This window comes from Emys orbicularis, chromosome 3, assembly GCF_028017835.1.
Source record: "Emys orbicularis isolate rEmyOrb1 chromosome 3, rEmyOrb1.hap1, whole genome shotgun sequence".
Lineage (NCBI taxonomy): Eukaryota > Metazoa > Chordata > Testudines > Emydidae > Emys > Emys orbicularis.
Genome location: NC_088685.1, coordinates 137932400 through 137957432, shown reverse-complemented (window position 1 = coordinate 137957432; position 25033 = coordinate 137932400). Strand labels below are relative to the sequence as shown.

The window sequence follows — 25033 nt, the reverse complement described above, 5'->3', positions numbered from 1 at the left end:
GAGTAGGAGATGCTGTTTGCTTTATTAAAGAACATTAATTGAAATACTGTATTTGTTTGCCTTTCCTACAGCTAAATAAATAAATAAATACTTTTGAGCTATATTATTAAGCCTTCTTTAGAGAAGAGAAGACCCCTTCTAATACTTGCTCTTCATGGAGATTTATATAATTCTGTTGTCCTCCCTAATCCTTCTGCTTCAAATCTGAAGTTGTGTTTTGTTACATACAAGTATTTTGTATAAAATTGATTGGACATAAGGTTTCCAATTATGTTATTACATATGCTATCTGCAGGCAGTGAAACACTACTGGGCAAAAATTATTTTAGAAATGAATAAATGTGGTGCATTAAAAATTTCATGTTGAAGCATCAGATTAATACTGGTGTATTGACATACTATATAAAAATTTCTTATACCATTGTACTGGCATTATGTAACTCTACCTCTTGCATGTGTGTGACCTGTGAAAGTGTTTTAGGGGCAAAGAGACTGAAATGCAGTCTTAATTCTGAACTTATTCTGTGTGTGTATATATGTATTTCTTAAATACAAAATCTACCACTAATGCATCATTAAGGTTGAGAAAATGAGTACTCAGAAGTTAAGAAATTCAGTTTGAGTGGCAGTTCTGGTTCTGCCATATGTATGAAATTGATGACTTTAAGTGCTTGTAACTTAGGGTGACCAGATGACAGAAGTGAAATATCGGGACGCAGGGGGGCGGAGCAAAAAAAAAAAAAAAAAAAAAAAAACACCGCCGGAGCACAGGAGGAAAAATTGGCGGGGGCGGGCCGGGGAGGCGCAGCAGCCAGCAACAACAAACCCCCAATTCTTTTCGTATAGTGGGACTCGGGAGGTACTTTACAACCTAACATATACCCCAACACACCTATGGCTGAGACTCTGCTCCCCTCAGACTTGTCCTCCTCTCCTCTGGTCCTCCTCTTCACATTTTTAAGCCTTCGTTGTTTAGCAGAGAGCAGAAACCAAAGCCCCACACACACCCACTCCGTTCAAGAGAGCACACAGCAGTACTTGTGTATATCAACAAGAGCCACTCAATCTATGGTGCATTTACAAACGCCTCCTTCCACCCAGATCCCCTCCCTTCCAGGGGAAGAGACTTCGGCTCTGGAAACAGCGATTGCTGGGTCTGCAAGACTGCCCTAACTCCAGAGAGCTCCTCCGCACCCAGAGGAGGGCAGGGCAGGCAGCATGGCTAGGGGGCTGCTCCTTTAAACCCCGTCCCGGACTGGAGGCTTTTGGAACCGGGGAGCCAGAGGAAAGGGGGCCGAGCAGGCGAGCAGTTACCTAGAGCGAGTGGCCGGTGGCTCAGGAGCAACGCGAGCTGCTGCTGCTCAGCTATGAGCTGAGCCGGGCTACCATCCCTGCTCCCCACCCAGCAACCAGAGCCGTCCCCCAAAGAGCTCCCTGCACTGGGCGGGGGCAGGGGCGCTCTCTGCCCGCTGCAGGCTGCCGGCGCCTACAAGCCCCGCCCCTGCTTCTGTGCATGCCTGGGGAGTGGGGCTGCAGCACTCTGCAGGCTCCTGCCGGCCGGCGCTGGGAGCTCAGCTGCGCTGCCCCAGGGCCCGGAAGAAGCGGGGAGCGGCGCCGGCTTGCCGCGGTCCCTCAATATCGGGACATAAAGTGCGTCCCGACCAATGTAAGGTCGGGACACGGGACAAGTCCCCTAAAATCGGGACTGTCCCGGTAATATCGGGACGTCTGGTCACCCTATTGTAACTTTAAAATTTCTGGATGGAGTTTCTAGCTTGAGCAGATTTGAGTTATGCAAGTGTCAGTACTTCTGTTTGAAAACAAGGGGGAAAATATGTGAGGTAGCTGGTTACTAAACATTTTGATGATTGAAAAAGGGCTGAATGGTTTGCTTAGACTTTACAGAATATTTCACCTTTATGCTATAAACAAGCATTGAACATTTTAGCTCCAAATTAACTTGAGAAAATTATGGGCACTTACAGGGTAATAGTGGTGAAAATGGATGTTGGAACTTCACCTTACCTATTGTAGGAAAGAGATGGAGGAAATAACTATTTTCGGATGTAAACTAGCCAAGACTTTTCTAAAACAAAATTTATCAAAGGTTTCTGATGCTATAAACTATAGGAATGGTGTACTTGTGGTATCTGTGTTTTCTCTGTACTCATAACTTAGGCTAGGACTTGGGAGATCCAGGATCAATTCCTTGCTTCTGTGCAAACTTCCTGTGTGACAATGGACAAGTCACTTAACCTTCTTTGTATGGTTCCAATTGTATTCCACTGAGGGTTATGCGCATGCGCCCGAAGCTGGAGCTTTTGAAAGTAATACTATTTGGCAGTCTGCGCATGCGTCCTTGCATTGCCTCATGGTTTCTCCTCAGGTGACAAATGGTGGGGCAGGCCACCAACGTCTCCAGTTCCTTCTCACCACTGTATGGTCTGAGTCATAGCTTCTACTATAGTCTCTTGTCCTTGATGATGCATTTTCCAAAACATTTAGAAAAACTTTTTATTCTTGTTCATAGTTAAGATTTTATTGTTTTTGTTCTAAATTTTATAGTTTCAAGTTGTTTTATAGTATTAGATTGTGAAGTGCTTTGAGATCTACTGATGAGTGCTATATAGGAAATAGGTATTATTATTATTATTTATTATATTTCCATAAAACAAACTACTTGGGTTTGGTTTCTGGTTTAAAATCTTCTTTAAAGTCTGCATATAATTGTTAAATTACTTATATAATTCTTACATCAAATATGCTTCTTAAGGTTTTTGCTTTAAATTTAGTATTGAATTTTTTTAGGGTTATTGCGGTCTTGCATAATTGGATCAGTTTTGCTGCATTCCAGCAAAGTAGCTGATTTTTTACAAGATTTGTAGCCTGCATATTTGATAGCATGATTAAGTCCCTTACTCTTATCAGTTTCAAAGTGGTAGTTAGCTACCTCTTAGCAAGATGTTCAAGTTGGACAACACTGAATCTAAATAATATCCCGATCCATTGAGTGCCCTTCAGAGTGGTGTATATTAACTGAGGGAACATTTTGTATAAGCCATATTAAAAAGAACAACAAAATGAGGTCTTAAAAAGTATGTGCACCATAGGCACGAAAGAGTTAAATGATCACTGTTTTTATTCAGAAGTCTGCCATTTTTTAGCTTCAAATGCTTTGGCAACCAAGTACAAAGACTCAAGAGTATACCTTCTGATTTATTTTTCAATTGAAATAGTGTTGGATTTCAAATGTCTCATTTTCTGGGGGCTTGCCTAAAAGGAGAAATTTACTGGCATAATTATACTGGTATAATTACACTGCTAAATTTCTCAGTGCAGACAAGTTCTGGGGGTTGAAGACAAAAGACTTCACTGTGTGAGGTAAGCAGAGGGCAAGAGGGTGCTTTCGAATCTCAGTCGGTGTGTTGGGGTTTTTTCTTTTTTTAGGCTAATTCAAAGGAAGAAAAACAGTGTGTTACTTCTTTTTTGTAACTTGAATTGTTAAAAAGTATAATTAAAAAGATCAGAGATGAACAATTCGGAATCTCTCTTTAGCTTATCTCCACAGCCCAATCTGTACTGCATTGCTTTATCATTGTACTGTTTGATGACCGATAGCAGTCTCAATCAGGAAATGCCATTGGTGTTCACCATTGAGGTCACCATTTGGCCCTTCTTCACTGCTTCTATTTACACTAGAGAATATTTCATGTGGTTTTAGAAGTGTAACCAGCAAAGTAAGAAACTGTACTTTGGTAAGTTTTTCAATATATCCAAATATAATTGAGTACATCAGCTCTCTGGTTAAGAGAGCATTAGTATTCTGCTATTCTAGTTTCCTTGAAATGAATGCAGAAAAAAACAACAACCCAAAAACCAATTCAACCTTAACTTTCAGGAGACCAGTTATTGCTAAAAGATATCTATATGTGTACAAAGACAAAATTCATTTGTGAGGGCTCTGTGGTATTATAGCAACGTGGGTTGAAGTCAATCTTAGTGGAAGAGTTTATTGATTGTCTTTTCACAAGAAGTGAATATTGAAAGTGGAAGGATTGTTTAACTTAAAAAATGTAGACTGTCAAATCATTAATGATTACTTGCTCTCCATCCTCCAATAGGAAGACTATCCTGTTATGAAGAGAATTTCCTAGACTTTCAAGTAGCTCTATATCAATTTGTTAATAGCATATTTCTGTTTCTGCCCTTTTTTTTTTTTTTTAGGTTAATCTTAAGAGACCATGTCCATTCTGGGCTGATGATGGCCATTGTTCTATCAGAGATTGTCACGTAGAGCCTTGTCCTGAGGTATGGATCAAAGTAAAACAAGAAATCATTATTTTCTCACATAGCCAGACCAATTTCTTCTATGGTTATCTCCAACTAGATTTGAAAATCTGGGTCAATTATTCCTCAATTTGGATGGTCAGAATAGCTTGCATTTTTGTAGCTCCCTTCATCCAGATGCCAAAGCATTCTACAAACATTGATTAATGAAGTTTCATGACACGTGTGGGAGTAAAATCTATAGTAATTGACATTTTCATCCTGTCACCCAACTGAGTGGTTAGAACAGGCATACAATGTATATATGTAACTTATGCTTTTGGAATGTACACGTGATAAACTTCAGTTCCTCCCAGACTGTTGAGTTGAAGGTTGTACTTTGTCAGTTGAAAGCTAATCTTCCCCAGACTTGCAATAAAAAAATCAGATTTGGTAGATGAAATTGAGGTATTGGGTTCATATTGGTTAGAGATAAATATTTCTTGCAGACTTTTGTAGACTTTCCAGAACTACTGTAAATTATAAGGATGAGCTTTGTTAGACAAATGTGTGTATTTACACACCATTCTAGTCTCTAATGTTTAATATCTGCTAGTGAAATCTTAGATTTGTAAAAGAAATTGGCAATAATAAACTTAGTTATTGCCACTTTTGTTCAGGGTAATACAACTGAAATACTTTTTAATAATAGTATCCATTAGTGATAAAATTGAATGATGGGTATCCAAAGTATTAGCTATTGCTCATTGTTTAGTCAAGCAAAAATAAGTACCAAATAATTAAAAGAAACTGAAATAAGCTTTCAACCTAGAAGGAGCCGACTGCTCTTATCTTGGGTTGGAGTAGCAAACGTAAGTTGAGAGAACTAGGAATCACCCCAGCAAGGAATTAAAAGGTGTCAACTTGCAGAAAATAGTTAACAGCTTGGTTAGCAATCAATCTTACAGGCATTGTGGCATAATCATTTCTGTGAACAGTGCAAAAAGATAGTAATTTGTCTTTTTATTTTAGAGTAAAGTACCAATTGGAATTAAAGCTGGGAGTTCTAATAAAGTAAGTAATGTCTTTTTATTTTCCAAGCTATTTTTCTGATTAAAAAATAAATAACCCCCAAATTACAAATACTATGTATAGTCTTTATTGTCCATTTTTAGCCTTGGATCAGTGGTAAACTTTATTTTTTACATATGTCTTCTCGTGTATGTGGTTTTTGCTTATAACAAAAAAAAAACCCTATGCCTTTTATGTATTCGGTGTGAAGGAATTGTGGGTAAATAACAAATATTGTATGTATATATTTGGTGTTATGTATAATTGCCACATACAGTTCAATCCAACACTGTGTGCTGGCAGCACTGAGTCTCAGCAGACTAATCAAGTCTGAAGAAAAGTGTCTTGGTGTGTTACATCAATAAAAGGTAAGGTGGAAGGGTGGGCTCTGTGGGGACCAGAGTTCTCGTAAATGAACTCCTCCTCCTTTCCCTTTCTGCGGCTCCCTGTTGTGACCCTATTCATTGGTCCCCAGACTTGCAGCATGGTAGGGGTTCTATTACCTTATGGCTACACATAGCCCACAATGATGAATATGTGGAAGAATCTAATAACAGAATTTCAGGTAGAGAAGCCAGAATGACTAGAGAGCCAGTAATGCCTTTTTTTAATGAAATAATAAAGGACACCTATCCTGACTGTATAAATATTGAGAGGTCTCCCTTCTCTCAACATTGTTTTATTTTAAAGTAACTTTTAAACCTTCTGACTCCAACTCTGCTTGAGCTAAGTGTACATTAGTTTCAGATTTTCCCAATGCAAGGATTTTTACATTCTCCTCTGGGAGCATGTTAGCTTCTATAACACTCTTCTCTGACCAGAGAAACCTGGATGCCAGTGTCCCTCCAACTTAGGCATACCTTGCCATTCACTTTCTAGATCATCCACCAATGTGTCAGACCTTACAAAATTCATTAGGGTCTCCTCAGACACCTCTGTGGGTCTTGAGTCTAAGGTAGCTGCAGTAACCTGGGCTGATCGGAGTTTGTATTTGAATTCCCTTTATTGTGGACTGTCTCTTTTCATGTGCTCAGTGGAGCCATATCAGTAGCACTTTCTTGGGCTGTGCTTATGTGTAAATATGTCTTACAGGATATTTTTCCATAAAGAGTAACAGGTAAGGTATGTGGTGTAGTGAGTTTGTCAGGTCTGAGGTGAGATGTTTGCAAAGAACAGGGGACCCTTTGGTAAGGGGTCTCTGTGTCGCAGTATGTTGATGCATTTAATCCTTTGAGATGAAAATTCAGCCCAACAATGAGATTTGTAAACTTAAACTAGCCGCTAATTATTTGTTAGGTCATGAGCACACTGTCTGCTCCTGCTCACCTCTCCTCAATTCATCCTTTCTACTTCTCCAAAATCTACCTCTTAAGAAAGCTGTGTATTTTCTAATCTCAGATCCTCTGCAAAGCTTTGCAGTTCCAGTAACCTCCTAGATGGTCCCATCACCATCTCACTCATTCTGTCCAAAATTAAACTTCTTTTTCTCCTCTTCACTGGTTTGTCCTTTTTCTGTATCAAATTCAAAATCCTTCTTCCCACCCCTTTAAGACCTCTATAATCTCACCACTGCCTATGTCTCTGCTCTGATCCCTCCTATGCTTATCTGGATCCTTTGTTGTCCTTGCTGCTTTATCATTCTTTTCTTAGACTCTTAGCTTAGTACATTTTTCATGCTGCCCCTTTGCTTGGGACAGTCTCCCCCTTCATGTTTGTCAAGTGCTCTTTCTCCTTTTCCCTAATTCATTCAAATCTCTTCATTCAAACACTCTTCTTTGAGTCCTGTGGTGATCTCTCCACCTCTGAATTGTTGTCCTGGGATTTTTCTTGTCAGTGTTCCATTGCAACATGTTCAAGAGAAGGAACATGAATTACTTTTATTATCGTAACGCAGTGGTTCCCAAACTGTTTGGTTGCTACCCCAAAAGTGCAGAGGACACCATTTTGCTTTGAACAGCATGACCCCCACATATGGTGCATACGAGCTCATGATGTTCATTTTACTCTACACAATGGCATTCTCCACATGGCATGCGTATGTAGTCACGCTGCGTGGAGGGTACCATTTTGCTTCATGCTGTCTGGGGTCTCGGCAGGAAATACTTCATCAAAAAAAGTTTGGGAACCTCTGCCATAATGTCTCAGGGCCCTAGTTATCAACTGGGAACCCTGTGTTAGGCCCTTTACAAACACAGAACAAAAAGACTTCTTCTTTTCCCCAAAGAACTTACAGTTGAAATATCAAATGGGACAACAGATGGGAGAGTACAAGGAAACAATGAGACAATATTGGTCAGCATGATAGGCAGTGGTCTCAAAACACCAGCAGTCTAACCAAGTCAGTGAATAGCCTTACTCATTAATGCTGCTTTGAAGTAAGGGACCATCATTTTCTATTATAAATCTGCATTTTAAATGTTTTATAATTTATGCTGCTTGCTAAAACTTTACAGAACACAATAATTATTTTTATAAAATTGTTTTAAATTACAGAAATACAAAATAAATGTTTGTGATGCTTTATTACTCTTGTAACATTGATTTGATGCTTATGAAAAGAAATAACAATTTACATACATTTTATAAAAAACATATAAGTGCTAAAAATATTGATACCTTGCTGTGAATATGCAAATTTGTCTGCCTTCTGTTGCCTGAGTGCACTTAGGAACTATTCAGCAGCATTATTTTCTGTAGATGAGAGGAGGGATGCTATGTTGGTGTGTAGGTTGCAGATGGAACAAAAAGGCTTTTATAAATATACAGAAGATAGGAAAATGAAGTTTTGACCACAAAGCTAGCCTCAGAAATTAACTAACTGTAACATTTCCATTACAGCTTATCTAATCTCCTGAAGACCTGATCAAAATCTCTTTAACTTCACTTTTTATTTTTAGCATGTATTTCTGGACACTGACTTCTCACTTTGCTGATACAGTAAAGATACAGTATTCTGATACCTCTTCCCCCCCCATAGACGTTGATGCTACCAAATACAGTAGTTTCTTCAAGTCAATACAATTTAATATGGTCTGAATATGAAATATGTATTTGCATGATGACTTTGGGTATGTCTACACTGCAATGAAAAACCTGTGGCTGGCCCATGCCAGCTGACTCAGACTCACGAGGCTCACGCTGCAGGGCTGTTTCATTGCAGTGTAGACTTCTGGGCTTGGGCTGGAGCCTGAGCTGTGGGACCCTGTGAGGTGGGAGGATCCCAGAGCTCAGACTCCAGCATGAAGTCTATTCTGCAATGAAACTGACCGAGCCTCGTGAGCTCAAGTCAGCAGGCACTGGTCCCGGCACCGCAGATCACAGGACATGCCAGTACAGGGTAGCCTTGCCCCTTATAAAGACCATACAAAACACCACAAAGGTGCTATGGCAGACCCCGGCCTCCATACTTCCCACAGCCAAAGGGGTGGAAAGGAGGTATTTTGTGCCACCAAAGGGGTACGAACACCTTTTTACCCATCCTCAGCCTGGAACATTAGTGGTGGATGCAGCGAGCCACAAAGAGCGGCAAGGTCAACCAGGTCCTGCCCCAAAGTCACGGGATGCTAAAAAGCTGGACCTTTACGGCTGTAAAGTCTACTTGACTGGGGCGCTCCAGCTTCGCGTTGCTAATCAGCAAGTGGTGCTCAGCCGCTACGCCTTCAGTTCCTGGAGAGCGCTAGCTAAGTTCCAGGAATTGCTCCTGTCAGACTCATGCCCGGAGTTCGCGGCGCTTCTTGAGACGGGGAAGGTGGAGTCAAGGACCTCCCTCCAGGCCGCCACTGACTCTGCATCTCAGACTACGGCCACAGCAATCACCATGAGACGGAGCGCCTGGTTACAGGTTTCGGGCATGCCTCCGGAGGTCCAGAACGCCATTCAGGACCTGCCATTTGACCATGCAGGCTTGTTTGCCAAGAACACTGACTCCCGCTTGCACAGTCTGAAAGACTCGAGGGTGACATTGAAGTCCCTGGGGATCCACACTCCCACACCCCAGAAGAAGCCCTTCAAACCCCAGGCTCCCTTCTGCTTCTAGTTCAGACCCCCGAGGCAGGACTCCGCCAGGAGAATGGGCAGGAATAATAGGAGGTACCAATCACAGTCCTTCTCAGGCCAAGACCTGGGCTCGTCCAAACAACCCCTGGGGCCAAAACCTAACTTTTGAAGGTGTGCCCGAGGACGGTGCACCAGGACTCAATTACCCTCCCTTCTTCTACCGTGCTTGGTCCCAGATCACAACAGATCGCTGGGCTCTGAGCATGATAGGGGTGGGATATTCTATCCAGTTCTGTTCCCTCCCGCCTTCTCCGTCACTCTTCAGGGACCCTTCTCATGAGCACCTCCTTCTCCAGGAGGTGGGACATAGACATGTTCGTGACACTGAGCAACAGGAAGTGCCAATGGTTTTGCTCCTTTCTGAACCACAGCCCAGGCTCCATCGTGGACCCTTTTCACCTCATGTGGACGAGTCACATGCTCTATGCATTCCTGCCCTTTCCTCTCATACACAGAGTCCTCCTCAAGGTCCACCAGGACAGGGCTTTGTTGATCTCATAGCCCTGGTGTAGCTCAGTCAGCACTGGCTCACCATGTTGTTAAGCCTATTGGTCGACAGACCAGTAACCCTTCCCTTATGCCTGGACTTCATCACTTAGGACCACAGCAAGCTCCAGCACCCCAGCCTGGAGTCCCTCCACCTCATGGCATGGAAACTCCATGGCTGAACCTGTTGGAGCTCCAATGTTCAGACTCAGTGAGAGAAGTTCTCTTGGGAAGCAGGAAACCTTCTACCCGAGCCATGTATCTGGCAAAGTGGAAGCGGTTTTCTATTTGGTCCCTCCAGAAGAGTATCCCACCGCAGCAAGTGCCAGTTCCCCTGGTTTCAGACTACTTACTGGATCTGAAGCAACAAGGGCGGGCAATATCATCTATAAAAGTGCACCTGGCTGCCATCTCGGCCTTCTACCCAGGGGCAGTGGGTAGATCAGTCTTCGGAAACCCCATGGTAAGCCAATTCCTCAAGGGCTTGGACAGGCTTTACCCCCACGTGCGGCAGCGTGTTCCCCAGTGGGACCTCAACGTAGTCTTGTCCAGGCTCATGGGCCCTCCATTTGAGCCCATGGCCACCTGCCTTCTCTCCTACCTCTCTTGGAAGGTTGCCTTTCCAGTGGCTATAACATCATCCAGAAGGGTCTCTGAGCTCAAAGCACTTATCTCCGAGCCCTCCTACACTGTCTTTTACAAAGACGAGGTTCAGCTGCGTCCTCACCCTGCATTTCTACCCAAGGTGGTCTCCCAGTTTCATGTGAATCAGGACATATTTTTACCGGTCTTCTTCCCCAAGCCTCATGCCACTGGCAGAGAGCGGATGCTCCATTCCCTGGACATCAGGCATGCCCTAGTCTTCTACATTGAACACAGAAAGCCATTTCGTAAGTCACCACAGAAACTGCTTGGGAGATGCCTATTGGAATGGACGTGAGCAAACACTCGAAGAAGAAAAAATGGTTGCCTACCTCTCGTAACTGTTGTTCTTCAAGATGTGTTGCTCATGTCCATTCCAAATCCCATCCGCCTCCCCTCTGTTGGAGTCTTCCAGCAAGAAGGAACTGAGCAGGTGGTGGGTCGGCAGTGTCCTATATACACCACGATTAGGGTGCCACTGCAGGGGGCTCCACTGCTGACCCAACAGGTACTGTTAGGGGAAAACCTTCCGACGATCGTGCACGTGGAGCACGCACACACCTATTGGAATGGACATAAGCAATACATCTCAAAGAACAACACTTACGAGAGGTAGGTAACTTTTTTTCCCAGCACCCCGGTACCAAATGGCGCTCCAGAGGCAACGATGCCTCTGGTACCAACCAAGCCTAAACTCTGAGAACTGATGGCATTGAAAAAAGGCAACTATTGGGAGCCTTAACCGTCGACAATACTGGTTCTGCCTCTCCCAACTGGCACAAACCATAACTGCATTGACTCCAACAGTTCAGGCAGATAGGATCTCTCAAGGGAGAGCAGTGTCTTATTCTACACCCAATGACATTTTTGTTCTCCCTGATTCCCAGAATCCATCATCCCAGGTCCTTCCCTCACAAGAGTGGTCCTGACTACATCAAGAGATGCAGCTTATGGGAGGAGTTTGTCTCCCATTCTATCAGACAGCCATGATTTCCCTCCAGTGGAACCATTGGTGCTGCCAATGGATCCAGACTTAGCATTTTCTTTCTTCGGAGACTCTGAACAACCCGAGGAACTGATGTCTTCTCCTCTGAGGCATGTCTTCCCAGACCAGTCTGGAACCAACTTCCACTTCAGCACCTGCCTCAGAACTGTTGGTACCCTATGCCAGGGAGACTCCCAAAGCCACCCTTTGACCCATCTTCCTGGCCTTCTCTGGGATACTGGGACCTGTGCCACTCTGCAGAGTCGACATGATCCCCTAGGGAGTCAGTCCACCCTGCCCCTGCAAGAGGACAACTAGAAATTTCTCCTGACACCATGGAAGAAGATGATGGATCTGGAGCTGGCGGTACTGACGAGACTGTCCTCATATCTGGATAAATAGTCACTCCAATATCTCTGTCCCCTCGATGACCATAAACAGTTCCAGGAACTGTTACACAGTGTTGCAGAGGAGTTGCAGATCTCCCTTGAGGAAGTTCAGGATCTTCAACATACACTCCTGGCAATCCTCCGGATCCAACCAAATAGCACTTCCTATTAATGAAGCCATTCTGGAACCAGCTTGAACAGCCTGGTACACCCTGGCCATTTGTGCCTCTATCCCTAAGAGGACAGCAAAATGCTATTTTATCCCTGCCAAAAGGGTGCACTTTCCCTTTTTCTCATCCTGCTGTTAATTCTTTGGTTGTCTAAGCTGCCACAGAGAGATCTAGAGGTATCTAGGAGGACCTGCACTTCAATGAAACTTATCTTTTTAACCAAAAGACAGATAAGTCATTGCACAGTCTAAAGGACTCCAGAGCCCCCCTCCACTCCCTGGGAGTATATATACCACTCTCTCAAAGCGAAAATTCCACAGGCAATTATACATGGGTAGACCAATGGCTCAGCAGTTTTACCACCAGTGGCCTTATGAGCTAGCCTGTAACAGGCAAAGGGTTCAGAAGTCCCGTTTCCATCCACCTTCTGCAGCAATAGCATCCCAGTTCCAGCCCCCATCTAAACGATATTTTTTTGATGGGAGTTTGAGAGCTGCAAACCAATGATGCCACCACCTGTTGATTTCCACACCCCTTTTGCACTCTTTGCACTCTAGATGCGGGGAATAACAATGAATAAGTGGGTAATAAACATCATCCATTCTAGCTATACTATCAAATTTATCTTCCCCCCCCCCCCCCTCCAAAATGCCCAACCCCTCCTCCCTTTTCAGGGACCATTCTCAAAAGGAGATTCTCAAACAAGAAGTAGAATTCTTCTTATAGCGAGGAGCAAGTGAGCGGTTACCTCTTCAGTATTAAGGAAAGGGTTTTTACTCAATATACTTCCTAGTACCCAAAAAGAAGGGCAGCTGGGCTATCCTTGATTTCTGCCATCTTAACTGTCTTATTTGCAAATTGAAACTTCACATGGTCACGCTGGCATCTATAATTCCATCTCTAGAAAAGAACATGTAGTTTAAAGCTCTTGATATGTAGGACGCATACTTTCACGTGGCCATTCACCCCATCAGATGCTTTCTCAGATTCCTGGTGGGCTGTGACCATTTTCAATACTGCCCCGAGGGTCACTGCTAAGACCTTCTTAGAACAGCCCATATCAGGCATTGTGGCTTCACCATTTTCTCCCTATCTTGATGACTGGCTTCTCCTTGCCAAGACCATGTCAAGAAGCCTATGAGTCCAATTCATCAATGCTTTCAACTCATGCTTTCCCCAGTGTAACTCAAAACTCTTTGGTCTTCATCGGAGTGTCTTTAAATTCAGTCACAGCAAGGGCTTACCTGCCGATGGACAGGTTCCAGTGATGAATGATCTCCTAGATCAGATTATGCTCTTGTTCTGTACAAACTGCCTTAAAATTGTAAGTATTCTAGTGGTCATAATGCTAGTCTTTGAATTTAGTGCTCTATTTAAGTTGAAAGGGAATGTTCACATCCGCATTGGTGCTGTATTTCAAGGTATCTGCACAATGTCCAAGCAAATACTTCATTGATTTGTATTACATAGGAAAGGTTTTAAACTTTTTTTTTTTTTTTTTTTTTTTAAAGGAAACTTTGATTCTGGAGAAGATTCCAAAATCAGCAAGATTACCTTGCATCCTCAGAATCCTTGTGTTTTCCATATCAGCAGATTTGTATTTACTGCACAACTTTGACTTCCCTAAGAAAGGGGTGAGGTGAAGGACAGCTCTAGTTAATGTTGGTGTACTAAATATAACCTTTCTTACAGTACTCAAAAAGAGCAAATAACACCAAAGATTTGGAAGACTGTGAACAAGCTAACAAACTGGGAGCAATTAACAGTACTCTAAGGTAAGCTGTGCTTAAAGTAAATAGTACCAACAAAAGGTCATCTTGACTCTGGTATGTTATTCTGGAAACTGCTGCTTTTTGTTCTCTTCACTTTTATAAAGTCCCTGTAAAAACAGTGGAAAATAGCCATGGTGTTAAATACGAGTTAATGGACTCAAAAACCTCTGAAGCTAAAGATCGGAAGGAAGAGAACAAATATCATCTTTCCTTTTTTAAAGGAAGATTTTTATTGTATACAAAACTCTATGAGCAGGGAAGGCAGGAAACCCAGGAAAAAGAGCATCTGAGTTTTTTTTATTACCACTTTGTCTTGGGCAGAGTGGTATAAACAAATACTAGAGAATGGGGACTTTGGTCTAAAATCTTTTATCTGCACATCCTGAACGAATTATCTCAGCTTCTAAAATTTCAATGTTAGAACATAGCATTTACTGAGGACTTCATAGGAGGATCTGGATTCCCAGCAGAGAAAAGTTTGGAGCAGGATATTGAAGGGCCATTTTGATCAAATGAGCTTGACTGTGCAGCAATGGCAGTTGCTCCATAGTTGAGGAACCAATTTCTTATAAGCTCAACTTTGGCCCCTTCTCTAACCCCTCCTCCCCCCACCAAGCACCATCCTTCCAAAACAAACAAAAGTAGATTTGATCTGAAGCAGGAATGATATTTTTCTACAAAACTCAAAATGATTTGGATAAGAGGCTCTTGAGTTAGAGCCCACCTAAAAACTGAGTAGGTAAACAGTTTCAGAATGTAATTTTTTTTTTTTTTTTGACATTTCGTACTACCCATCCTCCCAAAAAAGGTAGAAAGATAAAATCAACTTTAGTGGACTTTCCTAGCAGAGATCTAGTACTTTTGGGCCCCAGTTTTGAACAGGTAAACCTGATCTATAAGATCTTTGTTTCTTCTTGGGAACATCATCTTAAGAGTGTTGGCTTCAGGAAGCTCAGCATAAGCTATAGTAAATCAGGAGACAGTAAGATTCCTAACTTGTTGCTTTTATTAAAAAAAAAAAAAAAAAGTTTCAGCGCCTTCTCTCTCTGCAGAAAAAAGGACCAAACTGGCCTGTCACTAAGAGAGAGAATTTTTTCCCAAGAAAAAGGGAGTTAAAAGGAGTGTGAAAGCTCTTGGGGTAGGGAAAGTGGACAGCGGGCATGTAGAGGGTTGGAGAGAGAAGCATGCTTCTTGGGAACATGGAAAGTGAGCGTTTAAGTTGGGGAGGGAACCGGAAGATAATCACTGATATAGGAACAAGTGGGAGATAGCAGGTATCTATGCCTCCCATGCAAATCCTTCAAACCCAGCAATACACCCTTTTGATGGCTCCTAGCTCTGGGGTATTCTGCCTGTTTGGCTGAATTTAATCAAACTGGGACTGCCTGCTGGCAAAATACAGGAAGTTGACTGGATGGGGAAGCTCCTAGGAATAGAGCTTCTCTCCACCTGATACACCTTCAGGTTCTTCCTGCTCTCTCCAAATATGACAAAAGGAGAGGGATCCGTGGATCTTGTTGTAGAACTGGGCCCTAGGTTTGTAAAACTGAGTTTGGGTTAACTTGGTCAGAAAGAATGGGTGGTTGAAGGGATTTATTCATTACTTCCCAAGGCACTACATGGCTGCTATCTACCAATGAGATAGTTTATTGGTGTTTGGTTTTGAAATGCTGTAGTTAATGGCTGGCTTACCATTGTTTGCTAAAGGCTCAAGACCGAAACATTGTAGTTTGTTACAAATACTACAAGGTAATTGGACAGGAAGAGTTAGGGAAATGTGACAGTTAATTCCTTGGTATTTTCTTCTGTTTTTTTTTTTTTTTTTTTTTTTTCCCCAAGAGGATAATCCTGTTTATAAAGCAGTATACAGAATCAAGATCATTGGCTTGTCTCATATTGTAATGTAGAATCAGTTGATGTTAGAGATGGGGCAGAGGAGATGAAAGACCCATGTCCATCTTTGCCAATGCAGGGTTTTTTCTACAATATATAAAGACTTGTCTATACGAACACACAGTTCTTGGCAAGTTGGGGTTTGTATCTACCCCAACACACACTGAAAGTTCCCTAGTGTGCTCTAACCTACTCCTAGTTCAATGCAGGGTAGACTAAAGTGTACTAGGGAACTTTTAGTGCACAGCAGCAGTGTCCACATGGCACTTAGTGCGTTGCAGGCTAGCGCAGGTTAGATTTACACTCCAGCTTGCCATGAAAGGTATGTTTGTATGGCAAGTCTGAATACAGTCATTCGTGTTCTTTCTCTTGAGATAAATTTACAAGCATCTAACAGGCAATAGCTCATTGATATGTTCCAGTGCTTTGGATATAGTCATTTTAAATTTAGCTCCAGAGATATTGCACACCATCAATTCTCTGTATTCAAAATTATCTGTGGTTTTATGATTGCTTATTTTGACACTCTTCATGGATACATTTAAAAACAAAAATAAAAACATTTTTACAAGTCAAATTCAATTACATGTATTTATTTTCTCTTTTTTTCTCAGTAACCAAAGTAAAGAGGCTTTCATTGACTGGGCAAGATATGATGATTCACAGGACCACTTTTGTGAACTTGATGGTAAAATAGATATGGAAGTGAATAAGCTTTTAAAACAGCTGAAGTTCTCTAAGAAAGCATGTTTGCTTTATGCACTGTCAGTAAATAAGTTTAAAGGTGTTATACAAATGACTTAATGCTTAATGTTGTGCTGAATGGCCAAATAAAAATCTCATACCTTCTCATGTAGAAGGAAAGTGCTTAGGGAGGGGGGGGGGGGGGGGGGAGTACAACCTAGGGGCATAGGGAGATAGTCTCTATTAGTACTGACATGTGAGGCATTTGATAGTGGATAGACAGGTGTCTATTTTATGGAAATGAAAAAGAGAGAGAGTGCATAAGTAACAGTAAAAGATGCTGAAATCCTCCTTCCATACTGGGGCAAACATAAGACCACTTACGCAAAACTTGATTGCTTTAACCTATTGAGGGTATGTCTACACAGCAAAACAAAACAAACAATGTGCCAGGGAGTCTTAGAGCCCGGGTTAATTGACTTGTGCTCCCAGAGCTCAGGCTTCGGGGTTAACAAGTGTAGACATTCGGGCTTGTCCTGGAGCCTGGGCTCTGAAACCTGGCGAGCAGAGAGGGTCTCTGAGTTCGGACCCAAACATCACGCTGCTATTTTTAGCCCTGCAGCATGAGCCATACAAGCCCAAGTCAGTTGATCTGAGCTCTGAGGCTGGCTACTGGGGTTTTTTTGTTTGTTTTTGTTTTTCCTCAGTCGTTTACTATATTCCCTTTGCTAACCTTCAGAAATTTGCACTTTAAAAGAGCTTGTTCCTTCACAGCATGGCTTTTTTCCTAGTTGCCTCTGGATTGAAGTCATCCTCTTTACCTTTAGTAAACATGTTATCTTTAATAATTTGCAAAAATTGATCTTTCTTGATTGACATTTGTCTTCATCTGAGAACATGGCTGCTATTATTTCTGGTAACTGCTATAGTAGTTTTGATTATTGCACCCTATTCTAGATAACTTATTAACAAAAGTTATAGATAGAACTAAAGCTGTCTCAGTAGTAAGTGTTTGGTAAAGTATTAGAACACATAAAACATAATTTTCTGGTTTGTATGGATTTCTATGCGAAGTAGATTGTAGTTCTGGAATCCATAGCCTGCATAGGCTTTTGCTTCCTCTCTACTATCATTTCTGCCTGCTGCCTGCACCTTGCCTGTTCAGCTTCCCAAGATGATTTTAGCTACTGACTGTCTCCCTTCCACCTCTATCTACTCTTCTTTGACCACTTCTGGAATGACTCTTAACTGTTGTTCTGATGGTATTCTTTTTTCATTGCTAGAACAGCTCTTACTTTCTTCCATGGTTTCTCATCATTCAGCATTACAAGAGCAAGTGCTCAGGGGCTTCTGTTGGCTTACTCTTGTGATTGATTGGGTGACACACTCTTGACATTTGGTTGCAGTTTTTGACATTTCAAATCAGATACCGTATATACTCTATCATAAGCCGGTTCGTTTATAAGCCGACCCCTCCAAGATGGATAAGTAAAGATGGAAAATTTTTATAACCTGTTCGTAAGCTGACCCTATAATTCAGGGGTCAGCAAACTTTGGCTCCCGGGCCATCAGGATAAGCTGCTGGTGGGCCAAGATGGTTGTTTACCTCGAGCGTCCGCAGGCACGGAGGTAAACTAAGTAAACAAAGTGTTCTGGCGCACCAGCTGCTTACCCTGATGGGCCTGGACAGCAACTGGTGGGGAAATTTTTTGGGGGGGAGAAGCTGGGAGTCAGGGGAGTAACCCCTGTGACCACCCCCCACATGACCTCACCCCTAGCCTGGGACCCCCACACTCTCCACATCCCATACCTTCCTGCCTTATCTGGGGAGGGCCAGGGGAGGATGTCTCTTGCCTGACTGGAGCTGTTCTGGCAGGCTGGGCAGCATGGCCGCAGCCTGCTCCGGCGGGCCGGGCCGGGCAGCATGGCCGCAGCATGCTCCGGCGGGCCGGGCCGGGCGGCGTGGCCGCAGCCTGCCAGCCTCGGAGCTGCAGTTGCTTCGCAGGCTAAGGGGAGAGCAGCGTGGCCAGAAGCGGAGAGACTCTGGCCCCGCCTCTTCCTTTCTGGCTCTGCTGGCTGTGCTGCCTCTCCTTGCTCCCTCCATTGGGGGGAGGGGCTGTGTCCCACCTCTCCCTCTCTATACCCGTTCATAAGCCGACCCCCTTCTCTGGCGCTTCCCTTTTTTACTAAAAAAATTCAGCTTATGAATGAGTATATACGGTATTTTATTTATATGTAATTGTTTCCATTTTTACTCATTTAATAACTTGGGAGCAATATTTCAGTTACCGTTCACATTTTTTAAAAAACATTGAAAAAGCTGTATTTAGCTATCTTGAAATTTTATTTTTGTGATCCTTTTGAATTCATGTTGAACTTAAATAATATACCTAGAAATAAGGGGAATGATTAAATGCTCTGTTGCAATTTATAGCTTTTCCTGGCTATAAGAGAATTCTAAAATGCACTATAAAATATTTCTAGTTGGCAGCATTGTAAATTGGTAGAAAATTTGGACTAAAGCATCTAAAAATAAATCTTGCAAATTTCTTTTAGCTAATGAATAACATTTGAGAAATACATGTTGTAAAAGCAATCATAACTTTTATAAAATAAACTCCAGATTTTAGAAGAATTTGAACATTGGAAGTCCTAATTTTTATCATCATTATTTAGTGTTCTTTTTTAACATATAGCCCAATCCTAAAAACACTTACTGTACGTTGACCTGCTTAACTGTAAGCATCTGAGTAGTCCTATTGAAGTCAGTGGGACCATTCACATGCTTAAATTTTAAGACCAAGCATAAGTTTTTTCAGGATTGGGGCCTATATTTGCAATAGTCAGAGTCTGTGGAACGAACTCCCATGGGAGCAAAGGACCACCACAGACCTCACCACCTTCTTCTCCAGTGGAAGCATGTATGTTTTAAAAAAAAAGAAAGATGAAAACCACTACACTTGCATACACAAATCTTCTTCTTCTCTGAAAAGAATGAGAGAGAGAGAACCGCATGTGACAGTGCTAGTCCTGTTGCTTAGTGCCCTACTGGAAGGTACTCAGCTGCTGCAGTGATGAGAGCAGTTCAAGAACCTGTATAGAATGAAGCAGATCTTTCTTAATATCACCTTTAGTGTATAACATTGTATATTATATACAGGATATTTATGCTCGTGTTTAAAACCAAATTGGAGGATAAGAGTGTTTGATGTCCGAGATCTCACTTTTACTTAGTTCTGTATAACTGCTTTTTGTGAAACTCAGTCCTTTTAAAGTGACTGGTTAGAATATGTAACAAAGGGTTTCCTGTTTAGATGAGAGATCTCCAGATGCGCAGTATGTGGATTTGCTGCTGAATCCAGAACGTTACACTGGATACAAAGGACCGTCTGCATGGAGAGTGTGGAACAGCATCTATGAAGAAAACTGCTTCAAGTAACTGGGGAGGGAGGAAAATGCACTTTATACTTTGAACAGTAACATTTCTTCAAAATACAAAAATCATTTATTTTTTAACTTTTTTTCAGGCCTCGATCTGTCTATCGTCCTTTAAATCCATTGGCACCCAGCAGGGGTGGGTCTCTTAACTATTTTGTACTTATTAGAACGCTTTCAAAGGCATTTTAACTCACCTTGGTGAATTTTCCAGTCCAAATTATACAAATAATATCCTACACTGTAATATCCTACATACAGTTGTCCACTGTATGACTGAGTGGACAACTATCTGTTGTCCACTCAGTCATATAAAGTGACAAAAACTAGATCATGAAATATAAAGAAATTGACCCTAATATACCAAAAACTTAATTAGCTAAAATTAAGGCTCTGATCCTATTAAATTGCACACATGCTTAATCTTATGCATGTCAATAATCTCATTAAAGTCATTGGGACTACTTGTGTGCAAATTAAAGCACGTCTATAAGTGTTTACAAGATCAAGGTCAAAATCACATACGAAGATGGATGGGAGTTAGAAAAACCTTACAGCAGTATTTTCAAAATTCAGATCTTGAATCTGATTTTTTTTTTCCCCCGGGAGCATCTAATTTTGTCACTTCAGTATGTTTATTGGCTAATACAATGCACAGTAACAACTTTTCTTTCATAGTCAAGTTAGTAATTAATTGAGTTTTCCTGACAGTAGTATCATTTCACTACTATACAGAGTGGGATCCACAGGAAAGATTTACCTTAAAGATGAAAGTTTAAAAAGCAGTGTTAAGTAGGCACACTTGCTGCTAATAGAATTTTGATTTTAAAATACCAAATGAAAATAAGTTAGTTTTTATTTTCTCAGTGAATCTAAATTGAAGTCTTCAGTTTCCCTACTGATGGTTGTCTTAGTTCCTGTAACAATGAAATATTAATGTAAATCAATTCATTCAAAAAGAAACCTTGCATGTTGGAAATGAAGGAAGACTCATCTAGCATAGATGAGGACTATTGGCAAAATTGTAACCAGTCTTTGTTTTTAAATGTCACTATTGAAATCAGTTAATTCAGTCTAAAAAATAACGCAATATAGCCCTATATCTTATGTGCATCAACACAGGCGGAGTCTCTGTGGTTACTCCCTAATACTTCCTTCCTTCTGTATTTTTTTTAATTTCAGTCTAATTAAAAACTTAAACATTGACCTCCTAGATCAGTGATATTGATATTAACCATTGGCAGGCAGTTAAGTATATTTGAATATTGTACTGTACTAATTATATTTAAAATGTTAAGCATGTTTTATAATGTAACATGCACAGGAGTGAACAGTTCACTGATTATAAGACCAAGAAAGGACCATTAGACATTTAATCAAACTTTCTGCATAACACAGGCCATAGGTCCTCATCCATTAATTTCTGCACCAAGCCCATAACTTCTGTTTGAGCTACAGCATATCTTCTGTGTAAAAGAAAAGCTATTTGTAAGATTCCTGATATGAACCAAAGAAGCATTTCTTGCATCTTTAATATCTCTGTGGCAGGGTACTGTGTCATTTCCCATGCAGAGTGGAAGAGGTTTTTTCCTAATGTTCCTAGATCTTTATATATATTTTTTTCTTTTTTTTTTCCAGGGCAGGATGATGGTAAGTCCTGATTTAATACATTCTTCATAATAGTTAAATATATAGTGGGAGTTACTTCGGTAGTTGTGATTGTTTAATGTTGCATAAACTTCCTCTCCATCCAAAAGAAGAAATAATTTTCACTCTTTCTACCAGTGGGGAGGGAGGGGGGAGACCAGATAGTTGCCCTAATTATATAGCTCACTTGTCTGTCTTTTTCCCATAAGAATATTTATGGACTTGCTGGAATACATGAATAGCAAGAAGAGTGAGGGTGAAGAAATGAAAGAGGGTCTGGGAAGGTTTTTACAAGACATGGGGTGGAAGTCTTTTGGGCCTGAGTTGTGTAGGGCTTTGAGTTTCTCCTCTTTTCCATTGATGGCAGATGTAATATTTTTATTTTGATAGAGGAAAAGAGCAGCTTTTTTTTACCTGGATAGCTTCTTTATATATAGTCTGGATGTTTTGTCCCTCTTTTTTTCCCCATTGTAGTCAGTGTACGATAAGAAATGCTTTGATTGCTGATTTCTAAAAAGATCTAGGGGTCATTGTGGACAGCTCAGTGAAAACCTGCACAGTTGCAGTCAAAGCAAACAAGATTTTCAACTGTCAAGAAAGGCTTAGAAAATGTTGAAAATATGCTATTGTGTAAATCAGTGGTTACACTGTTAGCCTGAACACTGTGGTGACTTTTGATCACCCCATCTCAAAAATTATGTAGTAGAAATAGCAATGAGCTGGAGGACATCAGTGAAAATTATTAAAGGCTTGGGAAGACTTTCATGTTAGGAAAGAGTAAAAAGACTAAGAAAATTAGTTTGCAAAGGAGACAAGAGGAGTCATTTTGTGTGTGAAATAATGAGTGGTGTGCGCTGGTCAAAAATAAGTCTTCTTGAAATTTTTTGGAAGAAACCAGAATGTTTTTAATTTAATAGAAATCTTAATTTTTTCACTAATAAAATGAAAAAATTGTTGAGTATACAAACACATTTTGAGGTCTCCATTTTGGGTGCCTCCCCCTTTCTGTTTCCCTTTTTTCCAGTGGAAAAGTGGGTGAGAAAGGAAAAGATCAGGGGAACCGATGAATTTTTTCAATTTGATGGAAAAATAGATTTTTTTTTTTATGATATGAAAACTTTCCACAAAATTTTCATATTGTTGATAAAGCCATTTTTAGTGCAATTTCTATCCATAAAAATGCCTTTTTGAACAGATATGAACAGTTCTGACCAGCTTTATGAATGATATTGTGTAGGTCATTTGGGCTTGCTATCTTCCTAATACAAGAACAAGGTGACAGCCAACTAAATTAAAAGGCAACAAAATTAAAACTGATAACAAGTAATACTTTTTTTTATACAATATATAGTTAAACTCTGAAAAGCTCTGCTACAAACCATTGAGGGAAAGAACTTACTCCAAAGTCATACGCATTTGATGTTTATAGAATTAAAAATATCATCTTCTTTATGCTAGCTAAGATAAAAATTTGAATATCTCAACCCTTAAACATCAGGGACATGAATCAGTCACTTGTTGCCCGGAGTTAGGAATGAACTTGTTCTCTAGAAGTAACAGAGGGTCCTGTGGCACCTTTAAGACTAACAGAAGTATTGGGAGCATAAGCTTTCGTGGGTAAGAACCTCACTTCTTCAGATGCAAGTCGCATCTGAAGAAGTGAGGTTCTTACCCACGAAAGCTTATGCTCCCAATACTTCTGTTAGTCTTAAAGGTGCCACAGGACCCTCAGTCTGAATCTGTAAAAAGCAACAAACACGGTTACCCCTCTGATACTTCTCTAGAAGTGTTATTGGAAAACTATGTATTGTGGGAATTTTATTCCTTTCTCTAGTACTATCCACATATGGCTTCCCCAATATATTAGTACAGTTTTATCTTTATTTTTTATGTTGTCGCAGACAATTAGGATAATACTCCCTTCCTCCTGCAAGAAAGGGAAAGTTAACTCATCTTAATTTTGTTGATATTGCTCCAAAGCATGCACCACTGGAAGTTCATGTCCTCAGAACATACAGTGCATATAGTACTCGAGGGTTTCTACTAGGGCTGTCAATTAGTCGCAGTTAACTCGTGCGCTTAACTCAAAAAAATTAATCGTAATTAAAAAAATTAATTGTGATTAATCGCAGCTTTAATTGCACTGTTAAACAATAGAATACCAATTGAAATTTATTAAATATTTTTGTATGTTTTTCAACATTTTCAAATAAATTGATTTAAATTACAACACAGAATACAAAGTGTACAGTGCTCACTTTATATTATTTTTATTACAAATATTTGCACTGTAAAAATGATAAACAAAAGAAGTAGTATATTCACCTCATACAAGTACTATAGTGCAATCTCTTTATCATACAATCATAGAAGATTAGGGTTGGAAGAGACCTCAGGAGGTCATCTAGTTCAACCCCCTGCTCAAAGGAGGACCAACCCCAACTAAATCATCCCAGCCAGGGCTTTGTCAAGCCGAGCCTTAAAAACCTCTAAGGAAGGAGATTCCACCACCTCCCTAGGTAACCCATTCCAGTGCTTCTCCACCCTTCTAGTGAAATAGTGTTTCCTAATATCCAACCTAAACCTCCCCCACTGCAACTTGAGACCATTGCTCCTTGTTCTGTCATCTGCCACCACTGAGAACAGCCAAGCTCCATCCTCTTTGGAACCCCCCTTCAGGTAGTTGAAGGCTGCTATCAAACCCCCCCTCACTCTTCTCTTCTGCAGACTAAACAAGCCCAGTTCCCTCAGCCTCTCCTCGTAAGTCATGTCCCCAGCCCCCTGATCATTTTTGTTGCCTTCCGCTGGACTCTCTCCAATTTGTCCACATCCTTTCTGTAGTGGGGGGCCCAAAACTGGACGCAATACTCCAGATGTGGCTTCACCAGTGCCAAATAGAGGGGAATAATCACTTCCCTCGATCTGCTGGCAGTGCTCCTACTTATGCAGCCCAATATGCCGTTAGCGTTCTTGGCAACAAGGGCACACTGCTGCATATCCAGCTTCTCATCCACTGTAATCCCCAGGTCCTTTTCTGCAGAACTGCTGCTTAGCCAGTTGGTCCCCAGCCTGTAGCAGTGCAATGGATTCTTCCGTCCTAAGTGCTGGACTCTACACTTGTCCTTGTTGAACCTCATCAGATTTCTTTTGGCCCAATCCTCCAATTTGTCTAGGTCACTCCGGACCCTATCCCTACCCTCCAACGTATCTACCTCTCCCCCCAGCTTAGTGTCATTTGTGAACTTGCTGAGGGTGCAATCCATCCCATCATCCAGATCATTAATAAAGATGTTGAACAAAACCGGCCCCAGGACCAACCTCTGGGACAGTCCACATGATACCAGCTGCCAACTAGATATCAAGCTGTTGAGCCCAACAATCTAACCAGTGAAAGTGCAACTTACAAATGTAGAATTTTTTTTTTTGTTACATAACTGCTCTCAAAAAACAAAACAATTTAAAACTTTGGAGCCTACAAGTCCACTCAGTCCTACTTCTTATTCAGTCAATCACTAAGACAAACACGTTTGTTTACAT

At 41.2% G+C, this 25033-nt stretch overlaps 1 protein-coding gene across 1 annotated transcript in view; it reads left to right on the top strand.

Moving 5' to 3' along the window:
• Positions 1-25033, top strand: part of ERO1B (endoplasmic reticulum oxidoreductase 1 beta) — a 59025-nt gene that overhangs the window by 16279 nt on the left and 17713 nt on the right. The window contains exons 3-9 of the mRNA XM_065400704.1: positions 4225-4308; positions 5299-5340; positions 13758-13840; positions 16345-16418; positions 19729-19849; positions 19942-19988; positions 21488-21499. Of these exons, the coding sequence (XP_065256776.1) occupies positions 4225-4308; positions 5299-5340; positions 13758-13840; positions 16345-16418; positions 19729-19849; positions 19942-19988; positions 21488-21499 (463 nt within the window). The remainder of the gene's footprint in view (positions 1-4224; positions 4309-5298; positions 5341-13757; positions 13841-16344; positions 16419-19728; positions 19850-19941; positions 19989-21487; positions 21500-25033) is intronic.